The sequence below is a fragment of the Taurulus bubalis genome (assembly GCF_910589615.1).
Source record: "Taurulus bubalis genome assembly, chromosome: 15".
Taxonomy (NCBI): domain Eukaryota; kingdom Metazoa; phylum Chordata; class Actinopteri; order Perciformes; family Cottidae; genus Taurulus; species Taurulus bubalis.
In genome coordinates, this window is record NC_136603.1 from 21,967,806 (window position 1) to 21,984,561 (window position 16,756).

Below are 16,756 nucleotides of genomic sequence, written 5' to 3' on the forward strand. Positions count from 1 at the left end.
GGGGACTAAAATACTACTTTAAAAACAATAATACAACAAAAAAAAGTACCCAGGCTTACCATCCCCTGCAGTCGAGACCGGGCGTAGTTAGTTTGCAACAGTTTCCATGTCCGCGTCCGAGGGGGGAAAGTTGCACGAGCGATCTGCAACACGCGCACGTGCTCGCCCCGTCTCTCAGCTGCATGTCATCCAAGTATCACTGCGCTGGTTTTCACGTAAACTCAATGATATGGTCGCGTGTTTTGTTGTTGCAGGCTGCCTCTCTCCCTCCCTCCCCCTCTCTCTCTGTCTCTCTCTGCTCCGGTCCTCCGCTGTTTGGCAGCGACCCCAAAGCGCTAAAAACAGCCCCGCACCGTCCCGGCCGAGCTGGCCCCTCTTCCGACGTGGCTCCGGACGGCTCCTGTGTCAACACAAGTCTCTCAGACAAATCTGGTTTCTTTGACGCTGCTCCTGTGCGCGCGACGGACGGACGGGCACGCGGCGCATTACAGACCCAACCCCGGGGATCCTATTACACCGACACGCTCAGAAGGCGTGGTCGCTTTTTATTTATTTATTTAGTTTTCGTCTTCTTCTTCAATACATGCATGCATCGCATCGCCTCCAGGCTGTGATCCTTTCTTCCACACGCAGCGGCTGTGTGCGCGTTGACGACCCGCCCAGCCATCCCATGTGCTGCGGGGAGTGGGCAGGAGCAGAGCCGCTGCGTGAAACGTGACAAGCGAGAGGCTCCACCTTTCTCCTCCAACAACACGCCTCGTCCACGGCGGCGTGGATTTGGGTCTGCGGGCCCCCCTTCATGGTTCTGGTTCTCCGGGCACATACACCTCTTCCACCGCCCGACACCCCCCGGTTTAAGGAGACCAGACTCGGTCTAATACTTGGCTTCACCGCATGCATGAGTTCACAATTAAGTGTTTACAAGCAGGCCGCTGATTCAGAGTCTTGGGAAGTTGTAATCACATCTGAGGCCCTTGGTGCACTAGAGAGGTTCCCGTCTAATTCCGAGCACACCTCCTAACCCCCACATAGTATCTGTGTCATGTTTAACCTCATCACTGAGGCACAGGAGCTCTGCACTAAACTCACTCTACTGGTGAGACTTATATTATCAGCTGGCCCCAGACACCCATTTTATCAAATAACATGGTTGTAGTTTTTTACTTCGCTCTGAGCTGTGACGTTGGGATGAAATGACCACGCACCACTGCAAGGGTTACTTTTAATCATAGTTTATTGCATCATTGTCGGGACGGCATCAAAGCGAGGACGGAGCAAAGAAACAGGGCGAAGGCCTCCAGAGCCACACAGTGGCCGCTTCAGCACCGCGAGGGAACAAGCGATAAGAGAAGGTTTTCATAACTTGGTCACAAAGTGTCAAAAGATCCCATGGACCATCTCACTGCACTATGAAAGCTGCCATTGTAGGCAAAACTAATGCAGTCTGATATGACAGTCCTTCATGGCATTTTTGAACCGTTGTAAAGAGGTGTTGATTCATCTTAATGGACTTTTGGAGGCTGTGTGTCGTGGTGCTTGTATTGCGTTATACTGACAGGTGTTTCTATTATTCTGTCCACCCCTGTATAATATGATGCCGTTCAACAGCACCTTTTAGAGCAGGTTTAAAAGTTTTTTTTTTTTTAAATCATCACTTATGATTTTCTCTTTCCTGCTTGTCTTGCTGTGTTCGGAGGCCAATAACAGCTCAGAGGGTGCGCAGCATGTTCCGGTGGTGAAATACCGGCGTTTTCCACGCTGCTCGCCATCTGATGCCGAGGCACAAGTCCCCTTTTAGCTCTGTCAGATAATCAAAGCGGCCCCCAATTAATACCCCCCTGCTGTGTGCAGAGTGTCTGCGGTCCCAGGTGCACACAGGGCCCCTGGCTGCATTCGTTGCCAAATCAGGAAACGCGGTACCTTCCCGCAGGCTTGTGTTTGAGGAGTGGGAGTGTTGTATTTGTGCCTCGGAACAGGTGAAACTAACAGAACATAACGTTTTGTTTCTGTTCTCACTAACACATCAGGACTGCATGTATCGGACTGCCAGACCTCTAATGAAGTCAAATGTGTTGTTTTTTTAGAAGGAGTCTAGTGCTTGGGAACACTACTACTGTTGTCCACAGAGGCTCCTAAAATCTAATTATCTTGTAGTAACTTTAAGGTGGGATTTCTTGATTATTAGACTGCATTAGTTTCCATGGATAAGTACACAGAAGGAAGTGCACTTAATCTTGGCATTCATTTCAACTACTGGAACAGCTGTTGGTCCTAAAAAAGTAAATTATTTAGACGCTGACGCAATCTCTGGAAAAAACAGAAGTGCAAAGCAGACAACTGACGTGCAGTAATTTGTTTCTACATTCTGCAACACACAGACAGACAGACACACACACGTGTGTCGGGCTGTTCTTCTGTTGGTTACATGTAAACAGTGGTGGAATTTCCACAAGCATTTGGGTTCGCTTGTACCAATCACACAGTCTCCATCACAGCTGCCATCTCCTTGAACTGCTTGTGAAAGTTCTGCAAGGGACAGAAAGAAAAAGGAAAACGTCACAAAAATCCACCCTGTGATAAAATTGCAGCAAGAACATTACATTCACATCAACAAACACAGACCTGGAACTGGGGAACGGTCATCTCAAAAGACCGGTGACGAATCTGCCCAGAGGGCTCGACGATCTTCAGCATCAGAGACACATACGGGGAGTTGAGCGATCGGCAGGTGTCGGAGCTCACCGCCATGCCGAGCTTCCACTGCATGTCCACCAACTAGGAAGCAAACAAAGTCTCATCAGCCTCGAATAGAGACGAGCCCCATGTGCAGGGCATCAAGACATATTCTAAAAATGAGATTTGGGCATACCTGGCCGATGCTGAGCGCGGCCTGGACCTCCTGCTGAGCGTGGACGGATACACCGTGTTCACTCCACAGCCTGTGCAACACCTGAAGGGAAGCCTTTGGCCACTTGTGGTTGCCTTCTTCCAACCGCGACACGAGGTCATCCCCAGAGAGGCTGCTCTTCCCAGCGGACCTGATGATACAAATGTCAATGTACACTGCTATAAAGTACACCTTTATGCAAACATTTAGCCCTTTTGCCAGGCTCATAAGCCCGAGTAAAAGCTGTTTAAAGCTGGGTCACACAATTGGAGCCGATGCTACAGGCACGTTCTCATGACGGGGAGGTGGAGTCAACATGCAATTGCAGCAAACTGGACAAACATCAATAACGTAAGGAATAAACGTGGACTGACAAATTCACCAGCTATCACATTTTAACAAACCACATTCAGAGGTGGGAAGAAAAAAAGAGAAGAAAAGGACTCCAGGTACCTGAATGTTAACAACAGAAATCTGATCATATTCTGCAGAGCTTCATGGTCAAGTCTGACTCCAGATCTCTGAAATCTCTGTGCAGAAAAGCAGAAAAAAAGAACAAAACAAGTCATGAAAGAGGAACTTGGGAAGCTGGGTTACTAGAAGTTAACATAATATTCTTTGGAAATATTGACTCACGTCAGAAATTTCGGCTGATTCAACTCCTCTCGTTTGGCCTTGAAGATAAGTCAGAATGTGCTGACACTGTGGAGATTAGAAGATTAGTTTCCAGAACTGCAGCATAACCTCCATGGCGACGGCTGCTAAGAGCCCGACAATGGACACCATTACATTGCATCCAACATCCAATTGTTGACACTGAGAGGCCGCTGTGGAAAATCTCATGAGATGAAGTGTGAAGGGAGATATGTTGGTTTAAATGTTTTTGTCACATCAGATATTTATTCGGTGGCATGACCAACAACAACAACACGATGTGTTCCTCTTCTCAGCTCTTCTATACATCGCTCACTTAAATGTTATTCAGGGACTATGCTGTATGCCTAGTTCTTATTATCTTCCATTTAATTCACCAGTTTCCCGCCTGCATGGGAACGTGCACAAAGAGATCAAATATACTCACTGCTTCAGTCAACAGATCTGGAGAAAGCTGACAGATGTTGTCCACAACCTTATTGACCCCTGAGGAACAGAAGGGAAACAAGTCATGGTGCCATTAGAGTCTGTGGTAATCATGTAACCTCTGCAACATTTTTTTTTTTTAAAAAGGTCAAACAAGCAAATTCAACTGCAAAATCACATTAGCAATCACTAGCACATTTATCACCCATGATGCAACTGTTGCAAATATGTCAGTGGGATGTTAACGGTCTTCTTTGACCAAGAAAATCTAAGTACATTTCATTTAGCTGACGCAGAAATCAATGTTTCTTACTCAGAACTGTATTTGGTAAACAGACAAATATAACGCATATTCAGGACAGGAATGAAGAGACGGCGCCCAAGGATTATCAGGGCCAACGCAGGACAAGAATAATAAAGACAAGTAGTTTATGAATAATAAAAAGCTAACGTTAATGTTAAGCCTCCGACTATGAAGTATTGCTCAGTTATGTGCAGAATCCGTCCCTATAAACTAAAGGGTCTACTGGTGATCACCCTGATGAACAGACAGCAGAGAGCCTTTATTGGAAAATGGGTGTTTTGGACCGGTCTGGTTCTCTTCATACATCCATGGTTTGGACCGGTCTGGTTCTCTTCATACATCCATGGTTTGGACCGGTTCTCTTCATACCTCCATGGTTTGGACCGGTCCTCTTCATACCTCCATGGTTTGGACCGGTTCTCTTCATACCTCCATGGTTTGGACCGGTTCTCTTCATACCTCCATAGTTTGGACCGGTTCTCTTCATACCTCCATAGTTTGGACCGGTCCTCTTCATACCTCCATAGTTTGGACCGGTTCTCTTCATACCTCCATGGTTTGGACCGGTTCTCTTCATACCTCCATGGTTTGGACCGGTTCTCTTCATACCTCCATGGTTTGGTCCGGTTCTCTTCATACCTCCATGGTTTGGACCGGTCCTCTTCATACCTCCATGGTTTGGACCGGTTCTCTTCATACCTCCATGGTTTGGACCGGTTCTCTTCATACCTCCATGGTTTGGACCGGTCCTCTTCATACATCCATGGTTTGGACCGGTTCTCTTCATACCTCCATGGTTTGGACCAGGTTGGGTCCTCAGGCGTCCGACAACGTGCCCAGTTGTAGCATAAAGTTAGCTATTTCAACGTATCCGTTTTTCTCAAAGTATTTTCAGAATCACCACACAGTCTTCTAACTAACCATCTGGATGTAAAAAAAAACAATTAAAATAATAATATCCCATCCAAGTTTGTCAAGCTGCGACTCTCAACATCAAAACAAAGATGGCTGCCCGCCGAATACCTGGATGGGATATCGAGCCGCGACTTGGAAAACGGATTAAAACCGCTCTATTTTTTTACAGAATATATATTCTATGTACGGGGTTAACTAAAGTCAGACCAGCGGCAAGTGTCATAGTTATGCGTGGCATTGGTCACGTTGTACCGTGAGGGTGGAGCTGGGTACAGTGTGGTTCAGCTAACGCTAATGTTACAGAGACTAGCCACTAGCTTCTGTTTCCTCTCGCTAATAAACCCATGGGTGGAGACGCTGATTCGTCTCTCTAGTCAAACTGCACTCTACTGAAAAAGTAACATGATGGAAATGGAAACTCACCATACGAGTCCTCTGCTGCTGGCATCCTTCCTTCCTCTCTCTCTCTCTCTCTCTCTCTCTGACGAGCTTCACGTGTGACCGCCGTGCAGTGTTGTCAATTTATTCTTCTTCTTGCCAATTCAGCGACTGCTTGAGTGATAAATTATCCTTAAAAAAGCGCTACTTTTTGTGCAGAGAAAAGGTCCTCTCATTCAGGAGAATCGGCAACACTTCTCTTCTTTCTCTTCCTCGGCGTTTCGCAACGATGGTAAAGGCTGCATACCGCCACCTACAGGACTGGAGGGCCATCGCTACTTTGAGGTTTGGGGTTTCTACACTGACAGCAGCTTTATGTTTCACTGAGGAGACCTGCTGGCGACCAGGTAGATAGCGAGAGTAACTAGTATAGGAAGAGGGAGAATGGAAAGTAAGACAAAAGCCATATCTGCCCCTGTCTCAACCTGCACCAACTAGACACACCGCTCACACTGCATGCACTGACTGCATCTCTGTCTCCTGAAACAGAAACTCTCCTCTGGTCTGGAAACCTTATTTGGGTTGCTGTAAGATATGAAGATGAGGGGGGCTTTGTGTTCATGTTTGTGGTACTGCATATTAGTGTTTAGGAAATATGTTTTGTCTCTGAAATTAATGTGGATCAGACATATTATTGTCTCCAGGCAATATTTGGGTCTTTTTTTAATACATTTTACAAACAGTTGTGGATGAGAATCCGCTTTTAATTTAGCCAATAAATACAGTCTGTGCTTTAAAGGTAATATAAGTTATATTTTGAAGGGTACTTTGGTAAAAAGTCTTCAGAAGGACAAGATGGAGAAACAAAGAGCGAGAAAAACAAGGAAAACAAGCTTAACAATAAATATATTGTTTTAAATATGGTTTTAAATGTGACTCAACCACATGACTGTTAATGAACAACCACTGCTGAGGGTTTATGGGACACTAACAAGAGTTATTGGTGAAACATAGCCGTTGTGTGCATGCATGTTGCTGTTCATACACTGAACATACACTGAACAGCAACGCTGACAAATGAAAGTCTCCTTTTGAATAATAAGAATGACAATCCCTAAGAAATCGAATCACAAAAGCCATATATTAGACTTGAAGTTTCTATGTTGGAGACAGTTTGAATGAAGAATATGCAGGGAATCATCTGAAGGATGTTTAGAGGAGCGTAATGGGGGACCAAGATAATGCGGCATAACAGCGCCCCCAAGAGGCGACGGCGATATGTACAGCTACACACTTTGAATCAAATCTGTACCCTCATTTGGGCGATTTTTGAAAATTAATTTTTATTGCAAAATTATCAGTAAACACGATGATGACACGGCCATCGTTAAAGCGGACGAAATGGTGTTTGTCAAGCAGAACGCGAGTGGGCAACCACAACCACTGGGAAGTATTTCTGAACTGGAACGATCCACTGCTGGGCGGTGCGGGGAGCGCAATCAAAAATAATGTTTTATTGCAGACAAAGAACTATGACACAATCATCCACGGTAAAATAAAATAACATAAGTAGCTTTAACATATATGTAACTTGTATTTGTGTGGTTTAAGTGTTGAGTGGGCATTTATTTATGGTTTACGAAGAAACAAGTACCCCCGCATATTATATAAATGCCAGGGTGAACTCTCCTGACGCGGAAGCGAATTTGAGCTGTCAAACAGATTCTGGCAAATCACTTTCAGCTCTCGGCAGATAGGACAGTAACAGTCGACGTTACTTTAGGATGGACAGTCCACGCTGGTTGCCCCTGGAGTCAAATCCAGAAGTATGTGTCCTTGATACCTCCTCAAACTTTATTGTTTTTAGCGAAGCCATTCATTCACAAGCATGTGACGGCTAGCTAACTTGTTTGGCTAATGCTAGCAGTTAACAGCTAGAACAAAAGCTGAATGCCGGTGCGGCTGCTTTGCCAAATCCAAAAAGAAATCCGCTTAATCATTTGTATTTAACCATTTGTATTTGTGTGGTTCCATTTCAGGTCATGACCAAGGTGAGAATCTCCTTCAGATTAAAATGTAACGCCAGATGGGTCTCAATAATGGGCGACATTAGAGGGACAAGGCCTACCCAGCAACGATGCTACACCCAACGTAACGAGACCAGTAAACAGTCAAGCTAAGTTGGTGGACTTCCATGCGGCTGTCCGGGACATGTTGAGTAACATCTACCAGAACATGTAGCCTCTGGCCTGCGGGAGAGATTTCAAAACCATCTTGAGTAAAGTTGTGGACGTTACCTCCCCGGGATTAATCACACTCTGTGCTCTCCACGTTTAACAATGGGAAGAGGCTGGACGTCCCAGTTTGTGCCAGTTCATCAGGGTCACGTGGTCAAGCTCATACTGCACAGGTTAACGAGGACAGATGCCGTTTGGTACTCATTATGAGGGGAGACTTTGTTAACTTGGTACATTTCCACTTTATTCATTGCCAGTGTAACCAGTGGACACGCAGCAGCTGTACATGGGAAATGGTTCTTCAGCCACACTTTCAATTCTGCATATGGCAATTAAGTTTCCAAAACTATAATTCAAGGGACGTGAGTGCTTCCCTGTCTTGCATAAGGCATAGCATCTGATGGCCGCTGCACCTCCACAGCAGTCACCACCGAACTGCTGCTTTACGTCTGAGGTCAAAGAATGGGTTAATTTAACATAAAGTAACATGTTAGGATCAGCAATAAAAACAATTGCACTACACACACCTAGACATTTTCTCTATACTTGGTGCCAGAAATGCATTATTTATAGAGAACTAAATCTAACAGAACTTTAGTATGCCGTCATGCAGCGAATATTCCTTTGAGTGTAATTACTTTAATTTACATTTTTATTGTATTATGTTCCAGACAGGACAGGAATACGTTATATTACATACAACCTCTTTGAGTTCAACTTGTCTACCTTGCTGAGATATCGTCAGGTTAGCTTTACGCCTCTGTATGCGTACAAATGAACTCTCAGCTTTTTTTTGTAGTTCGTCAACTGTTTGGGAATGAGACCAACCTGGCAATTTGGAGATGTCTACGGATTGGATCCAGAGCTTCTCGGCATGGTGCCAAGACCAGCGTGTGCAGTGCTGCTTCTCTTCCCATTGACAGATAAGGTACTTCATACGCATCTTTGGCGTAAAATGTATTAACAGCATGGTCATATCAGCCATAATCCACATTATGCATGCATGTTGTGGCTTCACAGCTTCTACACGTGTAGTACAGGATCATGTCCATGCAATAAGACTCCATGTTCAACAGCTTTCTCTTCTCTCCTCCTGTCCAGTATGAGGCTTTCAAGCAGGAAGAGGAGGAGAAACTCAAGGGAGAGCAACAGGAGGTCTCCCCTGACGTGTACTTCATCAAGCAAACTATCGGAAACGCCTGTGGAACGATAGGATTAATTCACGCAGTGGCGAACAACCAGGCCCGCCTGGATTTCGGTGAGTATTTATTCTGTTTATGTCCTGTTTGATTTTTCTGTACGATCGGTTTGATCGTGTCGTGTGAGTTGAAATGACCGTAAATAGATAATGTAACACGACAGCCATTACATTTGGATTTTCATACATTTTGAGAAAAGTGTCTGAAAGCAAAACAATGATTTAATTTGTATCAGCTCACCGTTTTGTATCACTTCGTAAATACCAGGAACAGATTTTATTTATCTGCCTTACAATACATACTCTCCCATTACAATATCATTTGTTGACATTAGATTACATTTTTTTAGTTTTTATGTCGTGGAGCACTGCTTTCAGAAAAAGAAAAGCAGTGAAAAAAATAAACAATCAGTTTCCCTTCAAGAATCTAATTGCACATTCCATTTAAGTTGATTTCATTTTGGGTGAAACTGAAGGGCAACGTCGTTGTATAATTCAGCACAAAACTTTAAGATGCCATGCAAACACTTATTGAATGGGTTTCTAAGGGAGCAGGCAGATTACTTTATGGTTTCATGAGTATTTTAGCAGCTCCAAGTCCAAAAGATTACAGATAAAACCATCCATCAATTTCTAACATTTATTAATATTATTGTCGATGCTTTTTCAGCGTAGACGTCTTCGGTTACACCGACGACTCACTCTGCTGTAAATGCAAACACAATTCTCCTTGGGAAACAGTTTTCTATAGATCTTACTGCATGTTGTCCTTTTGTCGCAGAGCCCGATTCTTCACTGAAGAAGTTCATTGAACAAACTTCTAAAATGAGCTCAGAAGAAAAGGCAGCCTTCCTGGAAAAAGACGAAGTAAGGAATAACTGAAATGACACTTTTCCCTTCAGGATGCGGTGATGAAGCAAAGTGACGCTTCAGGGGTTTTCTTGGTCAAGTTTTCACTTAAAATATATATATATTAGTTCTGGGCAAATATGAAAAAATTGTATCAATTAATCACATGATTTTTCTATGATTAATCGCATTATGCGCAAAATTCAATAATGAATTTAAAAACTAGTGTATTGCGCGCTTATTTTTTAAAGTAATGTTATCAGAACAATATACAGGCACTCTCGGAGCAACAGCAAGTTAACATGCAGTTTATAAATCAGTTTTCTTTTTTTTTTTTCTGAACAGTATCAGAAGAAACATTTGTCTTTTATCAGGGAACAGCAGGAACAGTCTGTTCAGTAGTAAGAACTTGGACTAAAGAAGGAGTCGCTTGTCCCTCTAACGCTCTGTTAGAGGGACAAGCGACTCCTTCTTTTGTCCATGTTCAGTTTGTTGCCGTTTAATTCAGCAGCACTTTGCTGGACTGTGCCAGGACATTGTCAAACGCACTGTTCTGCAGAGACACTGACCGAGCGCTGGAGAGCGTGCACGGCGCGGGGACGTGTTTGAACGTCAGATGTCACGCAGCAGATTCTAAGGACGCTGGCTGGCTGCACCGATGCTGTGTAGCGCCTTTAAGTGTTACTTCAGGCTCGTAGTGCTCCGGTGATAAGACAATTCCAGTTTGCAGTAGTTATAATTAGCTTTGCTTTTATCAACTACGTCGTCTGGGAGATATTTAAAATGAAAATGACTATTTAAAAGTGCAGTACCTGTGTGCTGCAGTGTTAAGCCCATCCCAATGCTAAAAAAACATGCTGTTAACGCATGATAAAATCTTTGTCTGCGTTAATGGATTGCTACGTTAACGTATTAATAACGTGTGTGTGTGTGTGTGTGTGTGTGTGTGTGTGTGTGTGTGTGTGTGTGTGTGTGTGTGTGTGTGTGTGACATTACACCATGAAGTAAAATGACATAACACCCACCACGTACGCTCATTGTCTCTTCTCCCTCCCGTCTGTTTCAGAGTATACGCGTTACACATGAATCCAGTGCACAGGAGGGACAGACCGAGGTTTGTTTTGACTTTTATTAGAAGAAGGATGCCTCAGACGGCAAGAACACCTTTTTTTTGTTGATTGGGAATGTGTTTAACTTGGAATCACTTTGTCTGTTCTAGGCCCCAAGTATAGACGAGAAAGTGAACCTGCATTTTATAGCTTTTGTGAATGTCGGAGGACAGTTATATGAACTGGGTGAGTTGACCCTTGGCCCATCCAAAATATTGAGCAGCATTTGTCTCGTTGATGATTAGTAAAATCCGCTTTTTATTTTATTTTATTTTTTTTAATCTAGATGGCCGGAAGCCTTTCCCTATCGTCCACGGAAAAACCTCAGAAGATAGTTTCCTGGAAGTAAGACGGCACAGAATACAACAGACAAATAAAATAACACACATTGTCTCTGGTTGAGTTGCAAGTCACCGTGTGTTTGATTTCCCCGCAGGACGCTGCAAAGGTTTGTAAGGTCTTCATGGCTCGCGACCCTCAGGAGCTGCGCTTCACCATCATTGCCCTCTCCAAAGATTCCTACTGAGGAAGCTCCCTTGTAAGAAAAACATTACTGCCAAACATTCTCAAAGTGCTGACTTCATTGGACATTTTTTTTTCTCCCCCAAAATACTTGCAGGGAAAAAAAAAAATCTAAAATATCAGGGGTATCATTCTGAAGTAATGTTAAAACAAATTATGAATCTGAGTGCTGCTAAAAGTATTTCCTGTTGAGATCAAAATCTTCCAGCTGAACCCTCTAACTGTAAAACAGATATCAATCAAGAAAGAAATAGACAAAAGATTCCTCAGCTCAACTTCTTTCTTCTTTTTTTACTCCGGGTTCAATGATACATGCTGCATGTAGTGATTTTTCTTTTTGATCATTTGACCACCCACATGGTCAAAGCCAGCTGATGGCTCCTGTAAGTGAGGCCAGCTGAAAAATGCAAACTGTACATCCACGTGGAAGGTGCCTACATTTTTCTTATATGATTTACAAAATCTGTCAAATAAAAAGCAAATTTCTGAAACGCTACTTTTGTTGATCTTTGTCACACAAACATTGTAGTTATTTATCCATCTGTTAACCTTTTGTTCTATATTGTGGTTGTATCTTGGCGATCTGATGATGGAAATGTGTTCAGTGAGATGACCTGAAGGCAATGGTGCAAAGAGGACCCTCCTACTTTGAGTCGCTGGCTGGATGGAGGAGATATTTGAAATGCGAAGACTCCTGTGTGTACTGAGGATTCAACGATTTGAGATATATATATATATATATATATATATATATATATATATATATATATATATATATATATATATATATATATATATATATATATATATATATACTCTCTATGAAAAGCATTCCCTTCTGAAATGTAGTAGAGTATAAATATAAAGTGCAGTCAGGTACTGTTGCTTTGAGTTTAAAGTTGCAGCAACAGTTCTGTTTCTAGGCCTTGCATTGCACCCGAGCCGCAGCTGGGTGGCGCTGCAGGAGAACGTTTCTTCTTAGGAGAATGAGCCGAACTCCTCCAAGTTGAAGAGTTTACCCAAGGACTTCACTTTAACTTTATTTGTTTTAACATGTTATGAATCTTTTCATACTCATCGGGCCCACAGATTTCCAAAGTTGGTACATTGTTGACCCGAGTGACTGTAATGTGAGACTTAGTGTGTGTGTGTGTGTGTGTGTGAGAGTGTGAGAGTGTGAGTGTGAGTGTCTTGGTTATGACGATCACTGCGCTGTGCTGCGGACTGTACACGGTCAGCAGTGGAAACTAAATCAAAGACGAAAAAACCGGATCAAAATAATCCCCCAGAGAGGGAAATAACGGGCCAACTCAAGCGTGCGCACCTGGAAGCCGCTCAAAAGGACCCGTGGGTGGTCCTCGGACCCCACTTTGAAACCCCCTGCTACAGCTGAAACTTAAACCAGAAGTGAAACTCTCCTGTCAGGGACGAGGTGTGACCCGCAGTCTGGCTGTGAAGAGTTTGTTTGGTCGGAGTGTCGGAAAACAAAGCGCCGCGCGCCACAGGTGTGCCGGGTGAAAGGAGCCGCCACACCGCGGCGGAGGGAGCTACGCACCGTCCGTTCCACCTTGCGCTCAGGCGAGCGGCGGGCTGGGTGCAAACGAACAATAGGAGGCATTTTTCATGAATGAGTAGTGTGATTACACGTTTGACCGGCGGTGCTCTAGATGGCGTGACGAGCTCTTTTCTTTCTGAAGTGCGTGCGTATGTTCTTGTGTCTGCTGGTTTGGACCGCCCCCACATTTGATGTCCCCGGACTACTTTATATGTAGGAACCCATTCGGTCCCGCCGTGTGCAGCTCGGATAATACGTTACCGCGATGGAGTGGCGCGAGCGGTCCGCCGTCAGCTGCGACGAAGCCTACGTGGAGGCGCAGAGGTGGATTGAGGTGAGGAAGAACCTTTTTTTTAAACTCTCTAAACACCTTTCTTTACACTTACTGACTGGAAACCCACAGCCGGGGTGTGATTGAATTGGCGAAGTGCTGTGGTCACCGTATCAATCCAGGGAAACAGGTGTTTTTCTGTGGATTTCTTCAGTTTAAAGAAGTTTTTAAGAGGCTGTGGCTTCTTCTGACACTATGGAGAGCTGAGGTCTACTTCCCTGATTTAAAGCCCGGCTTGGAGTTCAAAGCTCAGCTGCTTGAACCACTAAAGAGTCCAGATAAAAGTGCTGGAACAACAGCTTCATGGAGTCATGCGTCACCTTTGACCTCTAGAGTAAGAGTGTATCATTTCAGCCACTTGAAACCGTGTAGCTTTCAACCACTCCAAGCCTTAGCCATGTCCTCTATCTCACCTGAGTACAGAGTGGATTACAGGGGGATTTGAGCCCATTCATCATCAGCATCATCATCATCATCATCATCATCATCATTGTTTGCATGCTTGCTTAGTCAAATCTTGCCTCAAACCGGCTCATCAGTTTCTTTAATGTTTCCTCTTTGAGGCTACGGTTTCAAGCATGGGAGAAAATCCGCAGAGCAATTAAAGAAAAGCCATCTATGAGTGATCCTCATATGGTCTCACCACACACGCCTTCTGTATACAGAGTGATGCATGCTGGGTTTGGTGTTCCCATGCGCCTCCTTTATGACACATGCTATGGAATGCTCTGGGTCATGATATATGATCATATTGTATATATCTTATACAGACGGAACACTTGCATTGCTGCTCCATGTCAGTAATGAATCAGAAAGGAAGAAAAAAAAAGTAGACACACTTTATGGCCCGTGTGCTATATATGATAAATTCAGTTAAACGTGCCATGCACATAGAGTAGAGGTTTAGGAAAGTTATTCCCTTTCAGTATAAAAATGTTTTTTATGGTCATAAAGTTTCCTATTTCCTCGTGCGTGAAATCAAAATGCAAAACAGCCCCCTTTTTAAAAACAAGTCCCATTTCATTTAAGAAATGTCAAATCATTTAAAGTTTCCACTCAACCGCCCGCCAGACTCTCATTCTTTCCTTCTTTCCTTCTTTTTTTCTACTAGCGAGTGAAATTATGTTTCCTCATCTCGCAAATTCCCTTCCCAGCAGGGTGGCGCGGAGCCGCTGGAGGGGCTGCAACTAAACAAATATTGTTCTCATTTCACGAAGGGGGGATCTGAATTCTTCCGATGTGACATCAGTGTGTCTCTCGCGCTCGCACACTGGCCCATTGTGGCGGCTTACCTCGTGCGCCACGGAGGGGGGGCATGATCTCAGGCAGGAGGATTAGGGGGCCGAGCAGGAAGCGAGTTGAAAAGGTAAAAGGTGCAGGCCGAGTGTATTAACAGCGCCGGTTTGAGAGTAATGGAAACACAGAGACCGCATTCTGGCACGGTTGACCCTCTGAGACGAAGGTTTGTGGCTCTTGGATTCTGCCACTGAATGATTAACAAACTGCTCTGGCTTCACAGCACTTTAAACAGAGGCATGTGTGCGCGGCGAGGTTGGTGGTATTGTTATATATAAAAAAAAAACCAGTAGACTAAATGGTCTGGAGCCTGTCACATGGACACATTCCTGCATTAGCCGCTGCCATGGCTGTGAACGGAGCCGGCGCAGGGCGTCGCGTCCCTCGACCGCAGGGCCCTGCATGCATGTGGAAGAATGGAGGGCCTTGTTAATTGAACAGGGGAAAGTGTGTAAGTGTTGACCAGCGAGGAACAAGCGGCAGCACAAACCAGCTCAAGTCAGCCATCTAATTAGTGCTGCTCTATTAGCTGTTGTGATGTATTAATACACATGTCCCGCTGCTATAGAGTCAGGCACATCATGCCAGCTTTTCTTCTTCTTTATCCTCAGAGCCACCCAGTAAGGTGTCACGCCAAATAGTTCGACTGGCTCTTTTTAAGCAGTTTTCATTCTTATTTTAGATTGGGCTTCACTACAGATCTGGTTTAAGGCCCTGTAATAACCAGCAGCATATAATCTGAGAACTTTTTTTTTTGTTTTGCTGCTTCGAAAAGGGCCGGATTGAGTTCCTCACATCCTCTGGCACAAAGCAGCCAATCAGAGGTACCAGGATGCTGTGGACGTCGTGTTCCTCATCCTGATGCTGTCATGCGGCACGGACACGGTGTGGGAGGTCGTTGTCGTTGACTTTGTACACATGATTTGATTCTGGGATATTAGTCAATCAATCTTCTGAATATTTTCTCCAAAATGGTGATTCTTCTAGTTCGTAAAATGTCAGGAAACACAAATGCGGGGTGTGTGGTGGTTATTTTCTGCCCGTTCTGACAAAGGCAGCGGTCAGACACTATGACACGTGCTCTCCGCTGTTCTCACGTGAAGCTGAACCTCCCGGTGACGTCCCCGACGGCTCCTGCACTGGTGGACGAGTTCGGGTGCCCCGAAATATTGGGACGGCGTCCCAGTTGCCCTCCGGCGACCCCACGCGCCTGTCCTCTGCAGAAAAAAATTCTGGAACAATTAGTGGATGGGGGTGCATCCGCACTAACCCTTGAGTACTGATTTGCCTCGGTGCCCTGCATGAATAAACAATAGTTGTGGTCACGGACGCAGAGAAAACCCTCGATTCCTCTGATTGTGTGTTCTACTGAGACGTTACTCTCGGGTTCGTTGCAATAATAGTGACAATAATTCATTTCACGCACGCATCGGAGCACCTGAAGAGCCCCAAAGGAATTCTGAAGGCCCACATTCTTGAGGGGAGCGAAGACGGGGTTTACAGGAAGGCAAGCTGGGTTGAAAAAGTAAAATAAATCTCTGCCCCCTTTGCCTTCAGGCTGGATGTAAGGGCAGTTAATACTAATGATGACGATAGAAGGGAAGAAAACTGCTCTGTTACAGCCGGCTCAGCGCGAGCTTCAGTGGAGGGGGTCGGGGGTCCCGCCTTCCACACGAGGACTGAGATAATATCTTGATTACCACATTCACTCGGTTTCTTTTCCAATCAAACACCTTGAGCGAACTCCAGTGGAAGAGGGGAAGGTAGATGTTTGTAACTCCCTGCATGCTTGTTTGCGTACATGAATCCCAACTGCATGCACAGAACAGCAGGGGTCAGGATTCCATATGGCAACTGTATTGTGTGTGTGTGTGTGTGTGTGTGTGTGTGTGTGTGTGTTTGCAGCTTCGCTCGTCTGTCTGCACTCCCTCTTTTCAGCGTCTGCTTATGTTTTGTATTTTTGTCAACAAAGGAGAGGAGCAGGTAACAATGGCTTGATCGCATTCTGCAAATACATGAGCGACCGCAGACAATGTAACAGAACTTTAATAGTCTCTGGTCTATTAGTGTATGGTCTAATTCCACTGGAATGATG

At 44.6% G+C, this 16,756-nt stretch overlaps 3 protein-coding genes across 3 annotated transcripts in view; 2 read left to right on the top strand and 1 right to left on the bottom strand.

The window, feature by feature from the left end:
- Positions 1 to 2,427: 2,427 nt before the first annotated feature.
- commd6 (COMM domain containing 6) lies at positions 2,428 to 5,729 on the bottom strand. The gene is made up of 7 exons (XM_079230893.1): positions 5,610 to 5,729; positions 3,969 to 4,027; positions 3,524 to 3,589; positions 3,341 to 3,417; positions 2,870 to 3,038; positions 2,623 to 2,775; positions 2,428 to 2,526 (listed from the first exon to the last, which is right to left on the bottom strand). The coding sequence occupies exons 1-7, from the start codon at positions 5,632 to 5,634 to the stop codon at positions 2,476 to 2,478; spliced, it is 600 nt and encodes a 199-aa protein (XP_079087019.1). The 5' UTR covers positions 5,635 to 5,729; the 3' UTR covers positions 2,428 to 2,475.
- Positions 5,730 to 7,966: 2,237 nt separating this feature from the next.
- On the top strand, positions 7,967 to 11,975 carry uchl3 (ubiquitin carboxyl-terminal esterase L3 (ubiquitin thiolesterase)). Its single transcript, XM_079230892.1, has 8 exons — positions 7,967 to 7,974; positions 8,601 to 8,729; positions 8,903 to 9,059; positions 9,781 to 9,866; positions 10,915 to 10,962; positions 11,068 to 11,143; positions 11,244 to 11,302; positions 11,394 to 11,975. Exons 2-8 carry the CDS (start codon positions 8,619 to 8,621, stop codon positions 11,481 to 11,483), a joined length of 627 nt encoding a protein of 208 aa, XP_079087018.1. The 5' UTR covers positions 7,967 to 7,974; positions 8,601 to 8,618; the 3' UTR covers positions 11,484 to 11,975.
- Positions 11,976 to 13,299: 1,324 nt separating this feature from the next.
- lmo7a (LIM domain 7a) overlaps positions 13,300 to 16,756 on the top strand; it is a gene marked incomplete at its 5' end in the record, with an annotated part of 48,972 nt that continues 45,515 nt past the window's right edge. The window contains one exon of the mRNA XM_079230972.1: positions 13,300 to 13,368. Within this exon, the coding sequence (XP_079087098.1) occupies positions 13,300 to 13,368 (69 nt within the window). The remainder of the gene's footprint in view (positions 13,369 to 16,756) is intronic.